At 41.6% G+C, this 26,546-nt stretch overlaps 1 protein-coding gene across 7 annotated transcripts in view; it reads left to right on the forward strand.

Moving 5' to 3' along the window:
- The window catches only part of LOC104935900 (contactin-associated protein-like 4), a 160,709-nt gene that overhangs the window by 89,206 nt on the left and 44,957 nt on the right, over positions 1-26,546 (forward strand). For all 7 annotated transcript variants that reach the window (XM_027291868.1, XM_027291863.1, XM_027291864.1 and 4 more), the window contains 8 exons: positions 6,993-7,186; positions 11,837-11,984; positions 15,333-15,557; positions 22,139-22,314; positions 22,440-22,565; positions 24,143-24,419; positions 24,536-24,679; positions 25,846-26,017. In XM_027291868.1, the coding sequence (XP_027147669.1) occupies positions 6,993-7,186; positions 11,837-11,984; positions 15,333-15,557; positions 22,139-22,314; positions 22,440-22,565; positions 24,143-24,419; positions 24,536-24,679; positions 25,846-26,017 (1,462 nt within the window). The remainder of the gene's footprint in view (positions 1-6,992; positions 7,187-11,836; positions 11,985-15,332; positions 15,558-22,138; positions 22,315-22,439; positions 22,566-24,142; positions 24,420-24,535; positions 24,680-25,845; positions 26,018-26,546) is intronic.

Below are 26,546 nucleotides of genomic sequence, written 5' to 3' on the forward strand. Positions count from 1 at the left end.
CGCTTTGCGAGAGGCGAGGGTACCTTTAGGTTTGCCAATGACCTCTGAGTGACACAGGGAGCTCTCTACCATTTTAACTCTACTGTACAGCAGGCAAAGTCCTCCACAAACATAAACGAAACATAAATTGTTGGACACTGTTGACCTGATGATGTTGTTCAATTACATGAAGTACAATTCATCCTTTGGGGGACGTTAAAGTCCAAACCAATCCAATAGTTGTTGTGATGCTCAAGGAGAAGTCAAGAAATCACCAAAGGACTTCATCCTCTGGGGATCATGAATGTTTCCACAAACTTTGATGGGACTCCATCACATGTTGTTGGACCGTAAAGTGGTAAACTGTCCGACCGATTGACAGACAGATGTTGCCATCGCTGGAGCCTGATCTATATTCCTGACAAGTCCAGGGATATGAAGAGTACAGAACATTTTTGTCTTTGTCTGAACATAAATAGACTAAAAGACTGACTTTTTTTTAAACAATCTCTTTTAAGCTATTTTGAAATAAGCACTTTATAAAACCCCAGCAGCTCTCTGCAGTGAGACCAGAGGACCTGACATTGCGTTTCAGAATTTGACCTGATGTAGAGGATCACAGCGGAGGCCTGATGGCTCTGAGCCTGACACTATAAGTGGATAAAAAGCCCTGATAGTCTATTGATTGGAGATGAATGGCCTTTTACCAGGTACCCGGAGGATGAATGACTCAACTCTTTCTGTCTGTCCATCCGCTACTTTTATTCTTCATTGTGATTTCCTCCTTCTGGCTTCTTATCTTTTATTTCTCTCTTGCCGTCCACCCTTTTCTTTCCTTAGTGGCCCATTTCTTTTTCCTTTCTCCCCCTCCTCAGCTCTTCTTCCACCTAAATTGTACCTGTCCATCTTCCCCTCCTGTTGTAATCATTAGTTCTGCTTCATCTACAGTCAGATCTTCATTTTTCTTTTGTGCAAACTAATTTTTCTGCCAAATGTTAATTGCAGTGGTGTCACTGATAACTGTCAGAGTCGCCTGCTGAAGAAAGAGGATGTTTAAACACGAAGACTGCGATTAACATTTGGCAGGAAGACAGTTGGAATGGACTTGAATTGTGCCACGATATTCACTTTCCCAAAGAGTGAGACTGGAACCTGTAAATTGGAACTGACCGCGTAAAAAACGTGCCAACTAATCAGGTGATCTCCATATTCTGTTGTCCTCTGTGAACTCGTGACACAAAACACTTGAAGTTGAGTGAGTGCAATGTTTCCTGAGTTGGTAGCCTTACCCTGGTCAGAATAAATACATTCAGTCTCAAAAATTCACACTCCTGAGCCCCGATCTCTTGATAGCAAAACAGCCTTAGGCCTCAGCACCTGTTCATGAGTGTTTGATCACATCCCATCATCGACGGAGGAAGTCTGTCCAGTTGTCACAGATTTGTAGGTGTTTAAATCTGAGCACTTCAAAGACTTCTTGTGAAATGAAAATGGAAAGTTTTGCCTTGGAAACTCGCCTTGACAAGTACCAAACAGCTCTGCAGCTCTTTTGGCGTTTTAGAGTCTTTCAGCTCTTTGTTTTGGTTTTCCCAGCTTTATGCCACCAGCACCAAACAGCAGACAAAGTTAACACAGTGAAGCATTTTATTATCAGGTGTCGTTTGAGCCGAGAGCAGTAACAAAAACTGAGAGTTTGACATAATTAAGGTGTTAATGTGTGACGTTAATGCAGGTTTTAATGCTAGTGGAGCAATTTATCTTCAAGGTCCAGTGTGTCAGATTTATGGATCTCTGCAGAATAAGGTAGAAAAGCCTTTAGCGTTCCTTTAACCAATTTATTAACAAAATATACTTGTTGCCCGGTTTTAAGGTGGACCTAATTCTTGAAATGACATCACACTTTAGAGTTTGCATGAACTTGTAATAGGTTTAATTAGCTACAATACAAACCGTGTTTGAGAAGCTTGTATGTCATGGATAAGAAAAAAACTAAGGAATCATCCTGTCATAAGATTTTTTTTTTGCAGAGAGGCATTTAGAGAAATGTAAATCTGTCGTGCCTCTCCAGTCTGCTGCTCCTGTCTGTGCTGCATTGAGCCCATTAGCTTCCTGTTGGACTGAGTCAGACTGACATGTTATCAGGCTGCTGAAATTACCCTCCAGACTTTGTATTCTCATGCAAATGCCAGCACTCATTCTGGACTGGGCACTTGTAACAGTTTGGCTGTAACATCTTTCCATCCCTTTAAGCTGCCTGTCTCTCCGTCCTGCGTCCTGTCTGCCGCTTCATTTCCGCTTCACTGTTCCTCTGCCTGTCCGATCAAATATCAGAACCTCACTAATGGTGGAGCATTTCTTTGGTTAACTATTCATCTGCTCCTTCTAGTGAAGTATACCATAGTATTACTACTTTTAGAAAAGATCTGATACTTCTTCCACCCCTGGCCAGGAGCAGTCAGTCAGGAAATGTCGCTCATATTATTTCACAGATAGACAAAGACACAAACACTCTGAAAACGAACATTTTCTCTTTGTTTTGTCCTTCCATAAACACTAAGCCGCATTTTTCACACTCCAAACGGAGCTCTGCAGACACGCTCCTGAGAATGGATCACACACAATTTCATGTAGACGGGGATAACTGGTCAGGAGCTGCGTGTTGGTGAAGCCAAGAAGCTTTTGTGTCATTTTACTAAGCTCACTCAGCAAAGTAAGCAGGCTGCATCAACACACCTCTCACCAAATGTTGGCTGCGATGCACACTGTTGTTCTGGACAGAAAGAGAGTGAACAAGAAGAGATTTCACTTTTTCCTTATCGTTTATGTATTTCAGTGCAGATGTAGATCTTAATGATCTTAATGAGCTCTTAATGTCATGAAGCTTTCGTTAATGTTATTATTTACACCTTTTTCTGCTTAAACAAGTCAAAATGTGGTTTGTTCAAACTTTTTTCAGCTTCTGAAGACGGGGCAGAAAAACTTTGAGAAAAGCTGGTCTTGGCCTTTGAATCCAACTCCAACTCTACCGAGTTCACTGATTGTAGTTCTGGCAGCATGACATGAACCAGCAGTTTCTCAGTTAAAAAAAGTATCAATCCACTTAGTGCAGCGGAGGGACTAATGATTTGCCAATCAGCGCCACGAATGCTGTGTCAAATCCTGCAGTGGAACAAGCCAAGACAGATGCTGCATGTCGTCTCTATATCGCCTGACATTGTAGTTTTTACTTCACTCTCAAACTTGGCTAGTATATTGGCATGGCTGTGCATCAGTTTTGACGTCTAGAGCAATGTTTGAAGTGTAACCAGTTGACGATTCTGTCTGATTTTAGAAAACACTCTTATGAAACAGTTTGAATAACTTAATTCAACTGTTTATGATCATCGTATCAGGTGACATGTGTCCCTTCTGATCTGGTTTCCCACTTGAGACTTTGTCCCAGTTCCCCCGGTCCATTAAACTACATGAATTTCAGCCTCTGTTTGGCCATCAGATCAGTGATGTCACACTCTTGACCTCCATTATTCTTCACGTTTCTCCCTGGGTGGTTAGATCTGGTGCCTTGACAGACACTGGGGGAGAGTCACCCGGGAGATCGCTTTGATTTAAAGTGACAGCCGTGACAAAAAGTGTTCAGACCGTCAGCCATCGCTTCACCTCAGTTGTATCAGTTTCAGTTATATGTGACAAGGCGGACACAGTAAGTCCCTCTCTTTCTCTTTTCCTCTGCAGTGTGATCTTCATGAATAAAATGTCAGAGTGTCCGCTCTGTTCTGTTCTTCTGTCACCGGACACGTCTGTTAGTCAAGTGCTTATTAGCTTTGGCCTTTAGCTCTTTAAAGATCAGGCTCCACCGGCCATCAGACCGACACTGATTCCATGGTGAGCTTTTCTCTTCCGCCTGCCATCACACATTGATCAGTCACATTTATGACTGGTAACAAAAGCTGTTGAACCTTGACCAGTTGCCCTTTTGAACTTACATGACACTCAAGGTTTGGATGCATGTTGTGATATGACTATATCAAAGTAGCATCAGGTTGACGCGTAAGTGAGGGATTTCAGACAGACCTTACAGTTATCACAAAGTGCCGATTTCCAGAAGCTATTTTAGAAAACCGTCTGTCGGGACTGTGACACAATGAAATTATGTTGTTGTCTGCTTGTCTGTTTGTTTGAGGTGATTCAGACAGAGCGCACACGAACGCTCCAACACTGTTATCTAAAACCTGTGACATCATCGAAAGCAGCGCCACATAAACTCATAGAAAGCAACTGTGGTGGGTTGTTGTGTCTATGTGCTCAGTACACTTCATGTCAGATTGATCAGTATTTTAATTTCATGGGTGTGAAAGTGACCAAAAACATTAGGGTTCATCCTCTGGGGAACATGAATTCTTACAGTAACGTAATGTAATCTGCACAGGGGGTTTCAAAATACCTTTAAATGGAACAAAGTGTTGGTGTAAATCGAATTTTGCCTCGATGTCTCTAGCTGAAACTTTAGAGGATCACTAAGATCATTTATCCTCAAGCGATCATGAATATCCACAGCTAATTTTGTGACATTACAGCAAGTAGTTTTGAAGGTTTTTCTATGACGGCTCGAGGGGACTTAAATGCATCGGTTTCAGAGAAGCAGAGAGTGTTTGCACAGCCAGCAAGAAGTGAAAGTAGACCAAATGAATGAAATCTAAATTGCCGTTTAATATTTGGCACAAACTGCATGTCAGCAGCCTGGTTATGCTCCAATCTGACAAGCACGGTGCATTAGTAACTAAAATGAGCAATTGTCAGGCTTCTATAGCGTTCTCTCTCTGCACGAGTGTTTTTTACCTCTTCACCATTAACTGCAGGCTCTTTTTGCACGGTGTTTAACTCGTAGCCTGACGTGTCTCTCAGCCAAGTCAAAGCAGGAATTTAAGGCAATGTGATCCCTTAATCTGATAAAATTACCATCTGAAAAGACCTGCAAAATAGGCGTCTAGTCTTTGAGGATAAAGCTACAAAGATAGACCTAGTTTTCCTTCACTGACTATTTTCTACAGAAACCACCTTAAGACACAACATGTCGTGCTGGTAACTTACGTACTGCAGCTGGTGGACAAAAGAGTTGGAAAGAAGAGAACGGATTCCTCTTTCTAAACGTCAAGCGGCATTTAGGTTGGCTTTCACCGTGTTTGTTCTTTGTCGGGCTTTCTGACACTCACTCTGTGTGTGTGTTTGTGTGTGCTCAGTGGGACACCGGTCAACAGCCTCCTCCTTCAGAACCCGTCCATCTGGTGTTTGAGCTCTGAGGCGTAGTTTTGGCCTGACAAAGTATTTTCCTACACACACACACACACACAGAGAGAGAGCCTAGTTTTTCAGTGTTTGAAGTGTCTTTATTGTGTCGCAGCCCATTCGATTAACCACAGTTTATCTGTCTGGGCAGACTTCTGTCAACACCCCCCCACACATGCAATGTGGGCAGTGTGCATGGACACACAAACACACAATGTACACTACACTTTTAAAGATCGGATAAGAAGTGAGACACAATCCTAGCAGCAGATACAAATCGTGCAGTGTGCATCGATGCGATGTTACTAAAGTATATTCCATCAAAGTCTCGTTGGTGTTATTGTGCATCAGAAAGGTTACAAACCTGCGCGAGTGCACATTTCTTCAATAAATCAACTGAATCCAATCGATCAGATTACACTCAGCACATTATTGGTGATGTTTAATATGAGGAAGGATACACACATTAAGAGACTAATCGATGCCTGGCACTGTGGTCCTCTAATAGATTATACTGTGTGTGTGTGTGTGTGTGTGTGGGAGTGTGCTTCTATCTTTATTCTGCTTTATTTGTCTTCAGCTGACGCCACTTTCAGGCCGACCTGGAATAAATCCGTTTCCATCGGCAGGACGAACTGATTATCCTGCATTTGTTGTTTTGATGACAACAAATGCAGACATGGCCATGCTCCAAAATCTCCATACAGGTGTTCAGACTGAGATCTGGTGACTGTGAAGCATATTCATCAAACCATTCATGGATTTTCATCTGATGATATACAATATTCATGCAGCATCTTTAAGGTGGTATAATATTTGATCAGGGTTGAAGAGAACAAATTAAAACGACTCGTACTTACTGTAATTAAGTCATTTTATTGGGTAATTTTACTCTTACTTGAGTATGCATTACACTATGTATTCTACACTGCTTCCTTTCTGTGCACATTCTTAACCACCGTGCCACAGAGCTGCACAGTCGGCTTGAAATCTGCAGTTTTGGTGTTTGTGCACCGCGGGCGAATCTGTCCAGAAAACACACTGTGGTCCAATGAAAACCATAAAGGAAAAAATGCTGCAGGAGACACAGATTTGATGAGGTGACCACACACTGATGACAACAGTGCAGGAGTTGGGAGACAGAAACTAAATGTAGACAGGCGGCTGTTTGTTTGCTGTGCAATATAGACAAATGATATTTGTTCTATGCAGGTTCAAACACATTCTTTGTCTAAAATAGATATTTTCTATATAGATCTCCTTTTCGGTTGACTCCCTACTATTGATAATATATCAAACATCTGCTACTAGGTGCAGGTTTTTTGTTATTATTTTACAGATATTTGAGCACAGATATTTGAGCTCTATTTCAAGGCTTTGACAAGTGAAATATCAGATCTTGATTGTAGTATGTTTTTATTTTACAATATGCCCATGTTTCTCAGGTAGATATGAGAAGAAACATTCCTGATGCCCCTGAAGGTCACATACCAAATGTGAATGATTTCGAGTATGATTTATATCCTATTACAGCTTCAGAACGGGTTCAAAGACGTTCAATCAATTCTATTCATTTGGCTTTCATAACAGAAATGTACAATTTTTAGTTCAGAATGAAAGGTCAAGCAATGTAATTCATTTTTCAGCATCTACCAAAGCTTATTTCATCTCCTCCCACATAGGTGAAAATGTAATAAATCACTTATGAATGCTGTTTTTTCCCCCTGCAGGAGCTGGAGGTTGGTCTCCACTCACCTCAGACAGGTACCAATGGTTGGAGGTCAGCCTGGGTGAGCGGACCAAGATCACTGCTGTCGCCACTCAGGGCCGCTACGGCAGCTCCGATTGGCTGACGTCGTACCTGCTGATGTTCAGCGACACGGGACACAACTGGAAACAGTACAGACAGGAGGACAGCATAGGGGTGAGTCCGTCACAGTTTTTCATGGCTCCACCTTTGGTCATTCATATGAAGTGATGTAGTGATGAACAGTGCTACGTGCCTGCACATATCTCGTACAGATATACTGAAGCCATCATGAGTTTATCTCTTCATTTGTAATGCATGAACCAGTGCTGAAGCTCTGCTGACTCTGCAGGTCTGTGTAGCTGCAGGTCATGCACAGCGAGGCACTCAAGTGGCACGTCTGTGTCATTTTTTACCATTTAAACAGGGAGTAAACATGTTGTTTCTGTAGGTACAGTGGGATATAGTGGGATTTTATATAAAGTGACAAAGTGTTTTTCAAATATCAACGGTGCTAGACATCTCATACAGATGGACAAGATACTCATCGACGTCCATATGAGGCGACTTTTTAAACACATGGTTAAAGTTGTGAAAGAGACGCAGTTTGGCTACGTTTAGACACCAAAACTACTCAACTAGGTTTAGACACCAAAACTACTCGGCTAGGTTTAGACACCAAAACTACTCGACTAGGTTTAGACACCAAAACTACTCGACTAGGTTTAGACACCAAAACTACTCGGCTAGGTTTAGACACCAAAACTACTCGGCTAGGTTTAGACACCAAAACTTTAGACACCAAAACTACTCGGCTAGGTTTAGACACCAAAACTACCCAGCTAGGTAATAATAATTTGAGTAAAAATAAGCTTGTTATGTGATGCAAGTCACATACGTAACTTGAACGTAAAGTAAGTTTTGACTTTGGTAATTTTTAGCTGACCTTTGGCTTTACACATGACATGAACTCCGGTCCTGCTTTTGTTTGACCCATCTATCGACCGTCTTTTAAAGATATTTTTTTTTGGCCTTTTATGCCTTTATTGATAGTACAGCTGAAGATAGACAGGAAGCAGGGGGCAGAGAGAGGGGGAGTGACCGGGGCCAGCTGCAGCGAGGACTATAGCCTCTACACACGGGGCGGCCGCTTAACCCACTACGCTACCGACCGCCCCCCATCCACCGTCTTTGGACTTTTTCGCTCTTCACTACATCATCTAACATAAATGTGTTAAACGAAAGTGATTGTTACACCAACAATCGTGACTTCTGCCTGATTAGAATGTTTCCTAATGGTGTTTACATGGTGCTAGCATTTCTTCCACCACTGAACATGAGTAACAACGTCGCAGAAACACGGGCACAACAGAACCACAAAGTGAAAAATCTCAGCTGGTCTCTGTAGAGCTGATTAATGAAGAAATCAGTCAGATGGACAGCAGGGGCAGTGAGGCATCACCTCCCACCTCCTGGTAGACACAGCGCTCCCCTTTAGTGTTTTCCCGTCGCACAAGTGTCGTGTTGGACTTGTATTTGTCCCACTGTGGTGACGGTACATGGTTCAGTGTACAGCCACAGGAATACTAAGTAGTTTTGATCTTGTTCGTGTAGAAAGCAAACACAGCAATGAATCCTGTCAGCACAGAAAGCCAGTTCAAAATATGTTTGAGTTTCTCACCTGCACGCTCCTCGTGAGCCTCACACCAAATTCAAAATAGTGCAACAAATATGGAGACAGTCTAATATGTTCCCACTATTTGCTTGGACATTTATCCAGATTAAACGTTTGTTAGAGCGGTGCAGAGAGGAGCTTTTGATTAGAAGAGCCGAGGCAATTTCCTCACATGGAGGGACTCCAGCTAATCTCAGTGCTGAGGATATTCTCTGAGAGAGCTGACTTCTCACGGCTTAAAAACCGGTTGATGTGACGCTCTACATAAACTGAGCACAATCCCAGTCACATTTCAAAGCCTGTGCATTAGTCTGTCGAGTTTATGAAGTCTGTCAGAGGAGAAAGTTGGATCAGCGTCTACTGGGCTTCTGCTTTTTAGCCTGAAGACCAGTGAAGGAAATATGCTGTTTTCTCTTCTCCTCCTCCTCTCTGCTCTTTTCTCAGAAGCCTGTGGCTGCTTTGAAAATATAGCAATCCATCTTTTCTTTATTGTCCCCCTGCTTTTTATCGGTTTGTTTCCCCCGCCTGGAGCGGTGTGGATGAGGACGAGAGTGGTGCTCTTTTTTTTTTACTTTTCCTTCTTCTTCTCAGATTTCCTCTCTCCTTTTATTTCCTCTTCTCATTTTCTGCTGTTTCTCTCCCTCTTACTTTCACCCTGTGATTTTCTTTCACATTGTCCTTCTGTCATTTCCCTTTGTGTTTCATCCTTTCTTGTCCTCTCCACCTCTTTATTCCTTTCTCCAACACTTTCCTTCCCATTCAGACTTAACCTTTCTCACCGTGTCTCTTTCATCGTCTGCTGTTGAAAAAGTCCAGTCATCCGTCTCATAGAGACTCTGTACTTTCCTCAGACTCATTTGTTGAGTTGAAGGTTGTTGGTTGGCTCATAGCTTTGAGAAGACAACGCACTTTACATCTTTCTTTTCTGATACGAGCACTTAAATGCTCGGTTATAACAATACAGCATCTCTTCAGTCAGTCAGTCAGTCTGCATAATGAATTTTAATAATACTGGTTTGTAGGGATGGGAATTGATAAGATTTTTACGATTCAGATTTCATTATCGATTCTGCTTAACGATTCGATTCTTTATCGATTCTCATTTGGGGAAAAAAAGGAGAACAAACAGTTTGATCAGCTTTGATCATCTTTGTTTAGTTAGAAGTATCACGACCTTACAAAACCAACAGCGAGGTCAAAAGAGGCCCACAGCCTAGATAATAGTAACGATGTGTAACTGTGGCAAGAAGCACATGGCGCTAACATGGTAGGCAGTGTGTTACTTACCAGAGTTACCTTCTGTAGTAACCGCAGAGGTGGTCACAGCCTGGCTGCTGCCGCTGCTGCTAGGTTGAGATTCATCTCCAGTCCGAAGCATGTCAAAAACACGACATTCATTTCAAAATATTGCATGTTGTGTGCACAAATGTTTCAGCATGTTTGTCGTGTTCCCTCCCGACGCTGTTATCTCCACTTTGCAATGATTGCAAGTCGAGCTGTTGTCGTCTGTTTTGGTAAAATGCAGCCAAACTTTGGAGCGTTTGAACCGAGTGGGTGCCATTGTTTACTACTGATTGCACTGCACGTGCCAAACTTGCGTAAGTTACGTGACGTAATTAGTCGTGCTTTCTGGAATCGATAATAGAATCGTTAGATAAACTGCCAAACACACGGAACCTTAGTAGGGATGGGAATCGAGAACCGGTTCTGAACAAGAACCGTTTCTCGATTCCCATCGATTCCCATCGATTCCCATCGATTCCCATCCCTACTGGTTTGACTTAACATCCACCTACATGGCGTGGTACAAAATGTTACCCATTTTACCAAAACAGCATATTATGCAGACTCTGCTGAGGGTACACTATCTGAAATCTGAAGAAGATACTAAATAAATCACATTATACTGCTGAAGGACCGGTGATGTGTTTAACTTTGATGGAGCTTCACATTTGTCATCTTGTGTTTCTGAATTTAGCTTCCATGGAGGTTTTTTTTATTTTTTAAATGTCTCAAAGAGTTAAAAGACCTCCGCCCCGTCGACGACCAGCTAAACTCATTTAAACAAAAACGTGTATTCAACATGTCTGCGAAGAGAGCCAGCTCCACTATCTGGTGATTAAAAAGGAATTATTAAGTTAATTATGTGTCTAAGCTTTTATTCAGCAGTGGGAGAGCTAGTTAACCTGCATGTCAACTTCAAGGGAAGGAGGTAATTAGGATTGATAGCCAGATGGAGAGAGAGAGGAAAGGAGCAGACCGTCAATACTTCAGTGAGAGAGAGACGATCAATTTTCTGTTTGTAGTCCAAATTCTGCAGAAAGTATAGCACCTGCCATCAGTGTGAAGCAGGTTAATGATGGTAATCTCTGCAGAGCAAAGGTTTGCATCTCTTTCTATTGATTCATCATGAAAACGTTGATATAACATGGACACAATGTTCAATCATTGATCAACACCTAATCTCTACCTCTCGTTCAGCTCATAACAACATTCCAGTCGTGAATTCACGTTGCTATGTTTCGAAGAGTCATTGTAAATTCACACTCAACCCCCCTCACATTTACACATGTACGTAAACGTATGGAGTGAATAGACAAAAGCTGCCGTACATTTGTGCAACAATCAGTCTGCAGCTTTTTATCCAACACCGTCATGTTCGTGTCTCTTTGATACGTTTTTATCTAGGATTTATCTGTTTTTATTTTCTGCACATTTGTACAGTTTCATTCTGCCGTCTGTGTCTGTGTGTGTTTGGTCTTGAATCATAATAAGTTACCTCACCCCCTTGTACCTGGCGGGCTTTCATAAAGGGCAACATCTTTGAGATGGATGAGATTAAACAGCACCGTTCCCTAAAGAGAGACGAGGCTGAGTCAAAGAAAATGTGCCAATGTCCTTTTGCCGGCAGACTCAGTATTTCATTATATTTTAGAATATTTAATGAATTTTGTTAAAATTTAACTTTAAATCGTAACTTTTATGAGAGGTGAAGTCTCAAACCAAGTCCAGTTTCCACAGATTTAACCTTCACAGACATCATAATCCTTTATTTAATGAGGTCAGCTGTGGTTAGTCTGAGATGTACAATATATTTTAAAGCTGTCCTGAACTGTTTACATGTAAGTCTGACTGTGTCTGTGTGATTTCAGTCTTTTCCAGGTAACAGTAATGCGGACAGCGTGGTTCAGTACAAACTGCAGCAGCCGGCGATCGCTCGCTTCCTCCGCCTCATTCCTCTCGCCTGGAATCCCAGCGGGAGGATTGGACTCCGACTGGAAACCTACGGATGTCCCTACAGTGAGTCTTATCGTCTTCGTAGGACTGACTGGACTCTGGACTGGCTTTATCTAAATGACCTGCTGAGTTTGTTCACTGTCCTCCTGGGAAATTTAGTTTAGCATGGAGGATTTAAAATCCAAGTGCATATAGGAGAAATATCTGCAACTTAGCAATCAGAGAGAGAATCTCACCAATCAATAGGATTTATAACATTTAATAGGTTCAAAAGAAAAGAAATATTAAAAACATCATGCCGGTGTAATGTTTTATTTGTTACACAGATACAGAGAACAACAAACGCTCCCTGGCAGCGTTTTCCTGGAAGTATTTTCATTTTTCACAGTTGATTCACACTCTCACCTTTGTTATTAACAGTGAAAACAACATGTTATTGTGTTGCTAGTTTCTTTTGTTCCTCTTTCATTAATCACACAATATATATTCACAAGTATTTGCCCAATGAACTGAATAAAACATCACGTGTTAATTATGTGACCCAAAAACGTGATCAGAAAGTTGAAAACATGCTATAGTTTTCTTTTCTCCGTGTTGTTCTAAGACTTATATCTGCGCTGAATACGAGCCCTCTTCATCTTCTTCATCCTCTTAATGACTCGGTTGAAGAATCACAACAACATCATGAACATGAAAAACAACTTTTACCGCATACACACTCCGATACGTTCATCAAACAGTACATGTTAGAGCGTAAACATGGTTTCCATACGGATTGTCTGTGCCTGCGGTTCTATTCACAGATGTTTGTGTCTGTTTTTTCTCTGATCGGATGTAAATTGTCAGACTGGAAGCTTCGAAAAAAAAATAAAAAGACGAGTTTGTTTGTTTTGAACAAACAGACAAGAAAGAAGAAAATATACCAACGGGGTGACACACAGTAATTTCACTCGTCACCAGTTGAAATAAACAGATTTCAAAGGGTTTCTTCTCTCACGTCTTAAAGGTCCAGTGTGTCAGAACTGAAACTATAAATATAAACTATAAACTGAAATATTCAGTCAATGTTTTACCTTACATTTCATACGACCAAACACCTTCAATAAAGTGACAATACTGAATGTTCCGCAGAGTGACACTGTAACCAGCACACGAGCATGGTTAAATATCTCGCTCAAGGACACTTGAGTCTGGGGGTGGTGGGAATCGAACCTGCAACCCTTCATTTACCAGACAACCTGCTCCAGCCTGAGCCAGTAATCCTTCTGTACAAACAGTTTCATGTCCGTAATGTTGTGAGGAAAAAACAGAAAACTACTGTAAAAAGTTATTTTTCATAAATTTAGCAGTATAGTGCAAGAAGAGGTGTCGGGCTGGAGTGGGAATGACAGAGACACCATTCACCTGATGACTGATGACCTGATGATTTAAAATCTGTTATTTTACGGTAAAAAAAAGTGACACAATGTTGCTTTAAGTAAAACACTTACTCATTTTAATAGTAAAAGATATAATAATAAAAGTTATCAGCTTTGTGTAGCTTACAGCTATAACAATATTTGGAGATGATAATAATTCATATTGCTCTATTCACACCCACACTCAAAATTCTCAGTACATTGAGGTCCAGACCCGGGTATAAAGAGGAAGCATAACACTTGAACCTCCCAGCTCTAATTTATAATATTAGTTCAAGTGGAAAGATGATTTATGATAAAACTATTTTTTTTGCTGCTGTCCCCTCGGGAACAAGATGGATTATGAGAAACATTTAAATGATGGATTTTTATAAATGGCCTGTAGTGGTTTGAAAATATTCTTCTAATAAGTTATTTAAGGACACAGCAGAAACACTGGCGTCATATTTTTATCAGCCGGTGTGACGGCTGGCAGGAGGAGAAGCTAATGTAGCATGCACAGCAGAATCCTCCTTGGAAAAAACAAATGTAATATACAGAAGGGAGCTGAAATACAGCTGTTAGTAACACGCAGTGTGGAAAAAAGCATCGTGGGTATTATTCTGTCATTGAGGCAATGCAACAGAACTTTTAAAAATGTGCCTCGGAAGTTCTTGATTACTTAATCGATCAAATCTAAAACAACTGATCTGATATAAACTGAAGTCACGCCTCTGCTGTCAGTCACCACATTGTAGAGTAGGTCATGCCTGATTAGGTCACAAAGAGTATTTTAATTATGTGATTTCTGTAGGATGACATAGAGCTTTTATTCTGAAGGAGTCTTCTTGCTAGAAGTAATATATTACTCTGAATAATGCAGGAGTTTCACAAGAAACTTCTCTTCCCATCTAAAATATTTCCATAAACGTCCTTTTCTCTTGTTGTAGGTTGGACAGTTTAGACAGTTATAATCACTGTTTGCTTGTGTGTGTCTTCTTTAATGTCTTTCAGCTCATTGTTTTGATTTTCTGACACACAGATTTGCTGTTTTGCTTCAGTCTCTCAGATGAACTCACTGCTCACTGCCTCGAAAAATTAAAAAAGTTGAGAACACACAAAGTAAAAGGCAAACTCAATTAATGTTCCTGTCACATGATGTTTCCCTGACATGTGACAGACTGAAGGGCAGAGCAGAAGTATTGTTGTGCCCATATGAGCCATAAATAAGCACCGATCTATTCCTGGGATCCCTAAGGGGATAATTATAATCCGATACAACACAATATTCAAGGACAGAATGTAACGCGCGACTTCATTAGAATGCTGTGATGGGATATAGAGTAGTAGAGTAGACTTTAAGTTTTGTTTCCAGCTTCACACACCGAGGATGACTCAGAGGAGCTTCATCCTGCTGCTCTGTAATCAGCAGGAAATATACTGTACAATCCAATAAGAGAATTACTGCAAGCGCAGTGCTTGTGAGTCTTGGCTTTGCCAAGTTCATTAAAAAACGTTCAGTCAGAGAAATTAGTTGTTGGGCTGAAAGGGAAATTGATGCTGAACTCAGCTGGTGCTCCTTTGAAACAATTCAGTATTTGCACTCCATTATTTACAGCCTCCACACACACACCGAGCACACACCGCACACCGAGCACACACTGTTTACCTCACCTCGCTTCACCTCACTTCACCTCGCTTCACCTCAGCCCCGAATCCCAGCGAGCGAGCGAGACAGTAACGTGAAATTTATTGGTGAAAAGTGATAAACAGAATACAGATTCAGTGCTCACTGTCAGTCGTACCCTCTGCTTCAACCACAGTATCGACGAAACCGGCAGACTTTCAGTCCAGATGCAGGCGATTTGGTGGGTGCACATAAGGATGTTGAACCACATCTGAGAAACACATTCTCACTCTGACACTTGATGATCAGTTGTGGATTATTTTTATGTTTCTCTGATATTTCACATTTCAAGTTGTGACTCTCTTCGCCTCTGTTTCGTCCTTTCAGCCTCTGATGTTGTGAGCTTGGACGACAGCAGCAGCAGCAGCAGCAGCAGCAGTCTGGTGTACAGGTTGAGTCCCGGGGGGCCGAGGCGGACGTCCAGAGATGTCATTTCCCTGAAGTTTAAAACCCTGAGGAATTCTGGGACACTGCTGCACGCGGAGGGAGAGGGAGGACTCGGCCTGAGTCTGGAGTTAGAGAGAGGAAAGCTACAGCTGCTGCTCAGACAAGGTACAACACACCAGATGATGCACAAAGTCACATCCACTGACACTGATACGCAAAACACACACAAAACACTTAAAAATGAGAAGAGGAGAAACATTTGTAATGCATAAAAGGACAAAATGCTGCAGCGTTTGAAAAATATTTTAAAATCTGGTGCTTGTCAAAGACTTTAAATGTGTTTCCATAAAGGATTCATGTTTTATCATCATCTGAGAAAACAGCTAAAACGTTCAAAAATATGCATCTCACACTGTACGAACACGTTCGATTGTTAGAGTACTCTGTAGTACTTCAAAGACAAACATCCGAGGGAACAGGACATCTCCATCTGTATCACTCAGCATATTTAATACTGCAGTAACTCAGCTGAAACAGTTTGATCAGCACAGAGACGGTTCGTTCTTTGTGAAGTCCTTTATAGTCGTATTGGTACAGAACATCTCTATCAGCCGGGCGACAATATGAACTCTCTGTAATAACTTCAGATTGGTCGGGGTTGGACGATAAGCACGCTGCCACCTGATTGGTTTAAATCCTGGCTCACGCTCTGCTGCTGCATCTCTGTCTCGTTACAGCCGTGATGGATGGTCCCCGTTCACTGTAGCATGTGTTAGCGCTGGGCTTGATGCATGGCTTACAGAGGGGGTGTGTGTGTGTGTGTGTGTGTGTGTGTGTGTGTGTGTGTGTGTGTGTGTGTGTGTGTGTGTGTGAGTGTGTGTGTGTGTGTGCGAGGTTAAACCAGAGGTTGTCAGGCTGCCATGCTGAATCATCACCACATGGCTAACCTCTCAACAGGAACCCCATCTGGATGCTGAAATACATTCTCCACCCATTCATCCCTCCGTCTTTTTGCCCTCTCTTCATTTCACATCTCCCAAAAGTTTTCCCCCCTCCCCTCCTCGCTCTCTCTTCTTGTCTGTCCTTCTCACCACGTCTCTGATTTGTATCATGTATCTGTCCATGCACACCTCCCACGTCTCTCTTCGCGTCTCTTTCTCCTCTCAGAAAAATATAAACTTGTGAAAAGACAGATGATAGCACACCCTTAAAGGAAATCATATTTTAAAAAATGTCTCTGACGTCTTAAGATATCCATGAGCCCTTTAGAAAAGTCTTAGCAATGATTCTATCACTGTAACACCCTGAAAAACTGATGACTGTGTCATCTTCAATAAAAACAGCATCGCTGTCAAATATAAATCACCTGTGATTCGGGTGAAGACTGTTTCCCCCCCGTAATAAGATTATGTGACATCTTATAGAACAGTAGCTCTAACTTAAAGGCTGTAAAGAGAGACAGTGAGAGGAAATTAAAGCCGTCCATTGAGATGATAGAAAAGAGCCTCTCTTTCATGCTTCTGTCTCTTTCTGCTCCTCTGTGTTTTCTGAAATGACTTCTGTTTTCTTTATTTTCTGTTGCAATTACAGTTTGTCTCCAAAGATCTCCTATACATATATATATATATATATATCCCCTTTTCAGCTGCACTTGCTCTGTCCCTGTCACACACACACACACACTTTTTTGTTGTCCTCGACCTTCATTGTTATGTATCTGTCTTTCTCTTCTCTCATTTTCTATCAAAAGTGGCATTAAGCCTTTTTGCAGCTCTCTCATGTTTTCTGTTTCGTTCCTCTCCCGCCCGCTCTCTCTACATTTATTTTTTTAGGTCATGTGTTGTATGATTTAGGTCATCTGCTGTGTGCATTGACCCTGAGCTCATGCATGTGTCCTCTCTGCTCTGTTAGCATTAACACATCCAGGCCTGACCCTCCTCCCCCCCAGAGCAGATGCAGCTCGCTTTATGAGGCAACTCTGAGTAACAGCCCTGCACAGAAACAGCAACTCTGTCCTCAATAACAGGACACATGACACGGATAGTGTGAAACATGATGGTAAACTGTCATATAAGTAAGTATCAGTATAAGACATCAGGAAAAAAAGTGCTTTAGAAGGGTGATATACAGAATAGAAGAAAGGAGTCAGGTTATAATAAAACACAATGTGTGTATTTGTTATGATCATATTACTCATGATAAAACTAGTGAGTCGACAACACAAGACATAGCAGCCAGCTGATATTACTAACTAGCCCAACAAACAAACTCTGAACTCACCAACCAGGCAGCCCGGCTACCAAACTGAGCTAATAATGACTAACATCAGCTACAGTTCGCTCCTGGTGGGTAATCATACATTGAACACTCATGTTACAGGTGTATGAGGTGCAGAGCCGGGATTACAGACACATCATTTTCCCGTTTACAGGTCAGTGTAACAGCAAGAAGATTTAAACTAGTTTATGATTGAAAAATTACACAACGTTCCTTTAAGTGCGTCTGTGTGGGGCAGACAGCAGCGTTAGCACATTTGACCCTGAAGGAGCGAGCTGATGAAGTAGATGAAGTACCTCAGCCTCATGCAGGTATGTGCAATCCCCGACCATCTGGAAGCGAGTGTGAGAATTAGGATCCCAGACGCAACAGCAAGCCGGTGAAAAGATCTAAGTATAGGGGTAACATGAGACTGTCTGTTTGAACCTGAACCTGAAGAGACTGTCTGTTTGAACCTAAGAGTCTTGTCACGTCAGACCTCAGACCCGTGACGTCTTCACAGATCAACAAACAAGTCCAGTTCTTGAAGAAAGATGACCTGGATGACTGAGACTTTTTGAAACACTGATTCAAACACTTGCATCACCTCAGAGATACAACCTGCATGAAGCACGCTCTGTAGTGCAACAATAAGCAGGTAGATATCATAGATTTATCAACATTTGGATGTAATGCAGGTACCCTGTACTTTCTGACACTTTTATGAAGTACATAATGATCCTGTGAGATCATTTCTTATATGTTTGACACAGAAGAAGATACTGTTACTGCTGCAAATGGGTCTGCCATCATTCTGTCATTGTGTTTGTACAGTTAAGCTTATGGTGCAGAATGGACTGACTACATTCAAACAATGAGAAAGTGGATGATGCTGTCATAAGAACTGTCACGTCACCTGTCTTACTCAGCGGATGAAATGAATTAGAAACTTCTGAGGCAGCGAAACTCCTTCAAACAAACTCCTCAGTCTGCGCCTGAAGTAGTAGCTCATTACAGAGCGTCTGATTAAGTGACGGACATTGTGCTTTGTGAGAACATATTGCTGAAATAACAATTACACCAGCCTGTTGTCTGATAAGCGCCGTCAGTGTCTTTCTTCATAATCAGATTTTGAGCAGCCGTAATAGAATAGCAGACGAGATGCAATGAGGTCATCCCGTCTCGAGGACAAGTGTAGAATGATAAAGTAACACCGAGTTCTGCAAAGACTACAATGCTGAAACAGGCGCATTAAGTCTGATTCCCCTTCATAGAAAGGAGAAACTGCAGTTATCAGCATCTTAAGATAGTTTTTAGACTTTTTGTCCAAAGCTTTGTTTGACGTGGACCGGTATACAACTCCGCCAAGGTCGTGTCTAGATGGTAACCCTAGATCTATGCAACTCTTGTGAGATTTGTACACAATGTTTCCACTTTAAATGTTTGAGTTTGAAGCCCACCCGCTGTCGTATTAAGAGACATCCAAGACTGAACACACAGTTTGAACCAAACTCGTCAGTTTGACAAAGCTTTTAGAGATTTTGTCACAGGACTGTAACCCAGAAGATTGGGGTTCAAGTCCCAAACACGAGTTGTGGTATATTTAGACTTAGGCGATGTATTATTTTCAGTTTTCAGTCGCAGCTTGGTTAAACTACTTTAGAACAAGATCATGGGTTAGGTTAAAACAAGTCAGGGTTCATTGACGAGCATCCCAACAAACAAATGTCAGACTCTGCTGCTCTGTCTTTACTTCTAATATACAGAAACAAATTCAAACTTCTAAGTCGTCAAGATCCAGTTCTTGAATTTACTGTATTTGCTGCTTCATTTTAAATCTGTAACACCTTTTCTAATTAGTTGTTCACAAAGTCTGAAGATTTTTTTTTTTTTTTTTAGAGGCAGCAAGTCACGTCATTGTCAATACACTACCTATTAGTCTTTATGACATATCGTCTGGCATTGTGAAGCTAGAGTTAACTCATCTGTGACTTTAATTGGCCCATTTTGACAAAGAAATTCCATAAAATCTACAACGCTACTGTCACCAGTGTCTGTGTCTGTCATCAAAAATAATTAATATTTTAATAATACAGGCAGCAGTGACAGCTAATTAGAGCAGCGACCAGTGAAGTAGTTACATTCTACAATTGTAAAAGATGATAGTAATAATAACACAGCTGTGTTTGTCACGATGATGACACATCAGTCGAAATCAAATCACCTCAATCCTCAGTTATAATGAAGTGATTCATCAGATTGAACAGGTCAGGCTCTGTTGCTCATTGTAGGCAACTGTTCAAAGTTGTCCTCATGTAGAGTAGCACTGCTGGTGGTAAATTTATTTTAAAACATATTATACTATCAAAATATCTAATGAAAATAAACTATGAGTTCACTGGAATGTAATTGAAACAAAGTTTTGCCTTTGCTGTAATATTTGGTTTCCTTTTCACCCTGCTAGGTGGGCGGTTCATGCCAGTAGCACGCACATACATCCATGATTAGATAAGTTGAAATATGATAGTAAATTGATGGAAAACGGTTGCAAAACTCTGTGATTATGTCTCCAAATGAGGATTCAAGAGCAGCCAGCAATAAATAATCTTCCTCCTGCGTGAAATGTCTGTTGCTGATAGGGTCAGTCTACGCTGCTGTCTGTTATCACGGCGGTACCTGGAGAAGCTCATATTTTCAGAGGCAGTGTAAAAGGTTTTAGAAATGCCTCGATGAATTGTCGTTACAGAGAACAGCACAGTAATAAAATGTTATTCTTATTGTTCGGTGGCGATTACCACAAATAAACACGGCCTCCACAACACACCTCCTCAGAAGCTACATTGACAGATTTTGTTTTTGAATTCAGCTGAACCCGTCCTCATCCTCGTCCTGTCTGCCGTGTGCGGAGCTCAGCCCAGCCCTCGGTCAAAGGAACAGACGCTCAGACTTTCAGGTTTTTATACAGACAGAGAGCAGAGGAGAGAGACGGGCAGTGATGTAACCTGCTCGCTGCATCCTACGACCTGTGCAACATTCACAGCTCCACTGTCCAGAGCAGAATTTACCTGAAACTACCTGAACTAAATGGACATATTTTGGCTTTGTGCAAGGGTTTATGTCGCTGAAAGATGCATCGTTATATCGCCAAACATTTGGATTTTATGAAACTAAAATGAACTAACTAAATCATAAATGAACTATATCTAACAAAGGTAGAGAGGGTCTGACAAACTTTTTCCACTTTTCTACTAGACTGACCAGAGATGATTTCACTGTCATAAAGAGACAAAGAGATGAAGAGAAGGATAGAGATGCTTCTTTATATTAATAACAGTAGAGTGATTTTCTATTTGCTCGCCCTCCTTTCTCTTTCCAGTCATTCACACCATAATCAAATCATCCACCCAATGAAACGCTCCATCTTTAAGGTCATCTCGGTCTCTCCTCCACCTCCTGCGACATGATAATAGTTCCATTAATCAATGCCATTAAATACATCTGATTTGTTTTTAAGTCTTGCCATCGCTCCTCCCGTATTGATTCCACTGTCTCTTTCCTGCTCATCCCGACTGTAATCAAATAACTCATCACAGTAACTATGTTGACAGGACAGACCTTCTCTCTCTGGGTGAAGCTGTAGTCAAATATATCAACTCTCAAAATGGGCTAAAATATCAAAAATACATTTGTCCATCATCTTCCAAACTGTCTCTGGTTCTCTCTGAAGTTGGACTTGTCTCTCCCTAAAGAATATCTGATACATTTTTAATGGCTGACTGCATTCATCTCTCTCTGCAGCTCCTTTTCTCAGCAGAAATACAAAGTTTCTTTTGGGGAATGGATCCACTTATTTAGACGGTCTGGTGCTCATCTATCATTAATGATGACTTGCTTTGTTTCCTCTGCAGTCTTTCCCCCCCTCAACATTATCACATATTTCTCAGTGCTCAGTATGCAGATATCCTAGAGTCCCTAATGAGATGAGAGAAGCTGACCTCGCTGTGATCCTCTCTGTGGGATACAGAGAAAAGTGAAATATTTAGACAGAGTATGGAGGCTGGTGTGCTGTGGCTGTCAGTGGGCTTACGTTCCCTCGACACCGGGTCAGATTTTCCGGTAGACGTGGGTCAGATAATCAGAAGGCAACAAACTTAGCAGGTCAGAAAACTAAAGATAGAAAAGGAGAAACAGATTACATAATGTAAAAAAAAATAGATTAGACATTGTATAACCAGAATAACTTGATAACATTGAAAAAACCAATGAAGTTTTAAGAGTTCAGACTTTGCAAATTAAACAGTGCTGATGTGTTGATTAAAAGTCTGTCTCTGTAATTTCCATTTCTCACTATGTGATGAGTCTTCAATAATAATTTGTCTGCTTTATCCTCCCTCCCTACCTCTTCCTCCTCGCCGCCTCCTTCCTCTTTCTTCATCCCTCATCTTACACCCTACCTACCTCACCCTTCTCCTCCTCCTCTTGTCTTCCAGGTAGGACTTCATCCTCTGAACCCCGGCGTCTCGCCTCTCTCGGCAGCCTGTTAGACGATCAACACTGGCACCATTTAGCAGTGGAGCGGCGCGGCTCTCACCTCAACCTCACTGTGGACAAACACACGGAGAGGGTTCAAATCCCTGCAGAGTTCAGCCACTGGGACATCGAACAGGTGGGATAAAACATGCTGCTCTGACACAGACATAACATAAACTGACTGTAAATATACATATACAGTTGTGCAGCGAAGAGAGTTGATTTTTTTGTCGTCTTTTGTGTGTTTTTGTTCACTTACAGCTGAGTGTGGGAGCAGTCCAGAGATCTCAGAAACTGAACTTTCATGGCTGCCTGGAAAACCTGCTGTACAACGACCTCAACCTGATAGAACTCGCTAAAAATAATGACCAACAGGTTACAGTAGTGGTGAGTACATTCTACCACAAACACCTTGTTTTGTTTTGTACTTTATTATTATTTTTTACCTTTTATTGGACAGTTTGCCAGTGAAGAGGCAGACAGGAAACAGAGAGGGGTGAGTATGACATGCAACATTTAACCAGCGATGTTATGTATCATGCATAAACATATGCGGTCATCCATTGACTTTAATATCCATTTGTCCAGTCCAGTTCTTTTGTCCTCCAGAGTGGCAACAATCCACCTGATGTGAACTTTCTTTTGCAAAATGGTAAAAATGTGTTTTGCTTGTTTATATGCCTGTTGGAAGTGGAACAGGTCAGTGCCTCAATGGCAAAAATCAATACAGCACACACTCATCATCTTCAGAAAAAAAACACTATTGATCAATTCAAGGATAAGCAATTAGTTCAAAAGGATAGATCGTCGGGAAATACAAAGCCGCGTATCTTTTGTTGTACCACACAGAGGTGTTTTTGGTTGCTCTCCAGTGCGGTGATGTCACATCACGTAAATCATTTGGGGGGCAAAGAGCTTTGATGATCAGCTCCTCACACTCTCTCTGGGCTCCGAGCTTTTATATCTGAGAGAGAATAAAGCATCAATAGCTCGAGCTTTGCCACCGAAATTTTAATTTACGCGCTACATTTGTCCCTCCGAGCTGAAAAAACTTTCTGCTTGGTGTCGTTTGTGACTTGCTCATTAGAAGACGTGCTAACGAACATGGCGAGGACACGGCTCGTCCAACGCTAACCGAACTATATGAAGCCGTTTATGTACAGTATGTATACATGCAGGTGTGTTCATGCATGTTGACATCTTTAGAGCTCTGCAGGGAAATCTTGTGCTCAATGAGGACGGGAGATAGAGGACCTTTAGATGTTTCTGCAATGACCAAACTCAGTGGAGAGGGACTCTCATTACCGGAGGAGCAGAGAGCAGCAAAAAGTCTTGATATTCACATGCATGACTGAAGATCTAATAGAGGCTCTGTAGGTCTCATGGTAATAAAGTATTAACATAGTTATAGTCTGTTTTAATATAGAAACCACTTCTGGTCATTCTTAAAGGCAGGACTGTGTGTGTGTGTGAGGGTGTGGTGTGTTAGTGAATGGCTTTCGGGGGGGTTTATAGTTCACTTCTTACTTTATATTTTGCAGAAGTGCTGCATCCTCCACAATGTTCCTCCATACATCACTGTAACAGCTCCACAAAGGGCTTTTAGATGTCATCTGTGTTTCCGGAGCATTATAAAGATAGCAGACTGATATTCCCAGCAGAGAGCCAACACTGTAATATATTACTGCTGCAGCCTTAGCAATGGACCCGGTGTCATTACCACTACTCAAAACAATGGGCCGCAACAGAGATGTCTGTATAGTACCAACCCCCCCACACACACCTCTAAAGTTGGATGTTTTCAGTTTGCATTCATGACTTTTTATTCTCAAGGAGACTCGCTGATGAGATCAGTGTGACAGAGGTCACATCGACACGCCCTCTGCAACTGATTAATATTCATGTTTTATGTTGTTTTATCTCTCTAGTAATCACTTTTCTCTCTCCATCTTTCTCTCTATCAGGGCAATGTGACCTTCTCTTGTGCTGAGCCAGTTTCCGTCGCCGTGACGTTCCCCGGCCCCCAGAGCTTCCTCCAGTTGCCGTTGCCGACAGCGACGGCGTCCTCCTCCTCTGGGGGCCTAACCGTGGGGTTCCAGTTCAGGACGTGGGACAAGGCGGGGCTTCTGCTCACCTTTGCCCTGCCTCAGGAAGGGGGCGTGGTTTGGCTGTACCTGAGCGAGGCCAGGCTGCGGCTACAGATCCATAAAGCTGGCAGGGCACTGCTGGAGCTCAGTGCCGGTCAGTCTAAACAGCTTAGTAGAATCTGTTTCTAACCCCAGAACTCAGTGCCTAAAGGGTGTTTTGAACAATCTCTAATCTTTAATAGCATCCTTAATATATAAATATTTTCCTAGGTTCTGCTCTGAACGACGGGCAGTGGCATTCGGTGGAGCTGAACTCCAGACGAGGTCGTCTGACCGTCAGCGTAGATCAAGAAGAAGGAGGCGTCGCTCACGCCAGCTCCTCCGTCACCGCGGGAAGTCGACTCTTCTTTGGTGGTAAGAGTGAAACGTTTGATCTCAATTACTATATAATATTTTAAACCAATATTTATCAAATATTTTCAAACAGTCAAAAATCTGGTTGGAGAATAAATCAATATTCAAGAGTCGAGTTCTAGTGCAACTCCATTTTGCATTATCTCTGTGGTAGTTAAACTAATTTTCAGTTTTGACTGAATTCGTTTCGTTCTTTGGCATATTTACCTGAAAGATTAAATTCATTTTCCTCTTTCATAAATTACTTTTTGCTGATTTTTTTATGACTGGAATTAAACTAGCTCCCTTTTTATTTTGATCGTGGTGTCTGACTGTCACAATTATCACAAACATTGAAGGTTTTATTCCTTTTTCGACAGTAACTTTAGTTGAACTGATGTTTTCTTTTATGTACGACAGAGCTACTACCTTTTCTGACTGCACCTTTAATCTTAAAACTATATCTGCAGTAAATACAACACTCGTCTTAACTGTCTGATTCTGTTTCTTGGTTTTACTGTATATGAACTTGTCATATTTTCCCTGAAAGATGTGTTTTAATATTTGAAAGTCGTTGATATTTTTATATATTGTACAATACAGTCAGTGTCGTCAATACTCACCTCTATTGCTGTGATTTAGCTTGTGGCTGTTTTATAATAAAAGTTATAACTCTGCTTTATCATTCCTTCCCTCTCCCTTTTCCTCTCCTCCTCTCATTTATGTCTTTATCCTTCTGTCATTCTTTCCTCCTCGCTCTGTTTTTCTCTTCTTGTTTTATTTCCTCCTCTCTCTTCTCTTTTTCTCGCCTTCTCCTTGTGTTTTTATTCTCTACTGGCTTCCTCCCTGCCTCTTTTTCTTAAATCTCATCTCTTTTGTCCTCCCTGTGCTCAGAAATATTGCAGTCTAGGCATGTTCTTTAACTGCCTTGGGCTTTTTATCATCCCACACATACACACTCTACAACACACTATCTCCTTCCCACATTAAATGGACTACTGAGGAAAAAAATACCCATATTCATTTAATCAAGGCTTGGCCTATATTTGCATTATTCCAGCCACTTGAAAATACACAACCCACCACAAACCCCAGCTCAACTCTCTGTTACTCACAAGAACACTGTACTCTGTTGTCATGTCACTCTTCCTCGCGGTTATCACGACTTTCTTGACTTTCCTGTCCAGGTTGTCCCGCTGAAGAAGACGGTCACGAATGTGAAAATCCCTTCAACATCTTTAAAGGCTGCATGCGTCTCCTCAGCATCGATAGCCGGCTGGTGGACCTGATTATGGTGCAGCAAAGACTGCTGGGAAATTACAGTCATCTGCAGATCGACATGTGTGGCATCATTGACAGGTCAGAACCACCAAATCAATCTCACCGGTCCACGATTAATCCATCACTTTCCGGTCTCTGTCATTACTGAGTCAGTGAGACACTACACACTGTATTTCCTTGATAAGAAATGTTCAATCTTTGGAGCCCTGACCCTTCAGGGATCACGGTTGTGGTGTACACATTGCTCTCTGTTGTAAACCTCATTCAAGCTTTCAAGGACCAAGGCAATTATAGTGTTATCATTGTACAGCACAAGGTTTCACAATGAAATGAAAGATGTAGTCCCTTCATGCTGCACACACTTAAAGCATAACAGATAATTCCATTTAGATTGGAGCAGGGTAACATCTGAAGAATTAATAAAACACAAAGGAGCTACCAGCCTCTGTATCTGCATGCACTGATGTAAGAATCATCAACACTCTCCTCCAAGGAGTATGATTTGAACCCACGATCTTCTGCTTCACCTTGAGTGCAACACTGCAACCACTCAGCCGTGCTTGTTTCTTGTCTTTCTTGCTTTCAATGCCAAAGCCCAACAATGTAA

This window comes from Larimichthys crocea, chromosome II (assembly GCF_000972845.2).
Source record: "Larimichthys crocea isolate SSNF chromosome II, L_crocea_2.0, whole genome shotgun sequence".
Taxonomy (NCBI): domain Eukaryota; kingdom Metazoa; phylum Chordata; class Actinopteri; family Sciaenidae; genus Larimichthys; species Larimichthys crocea.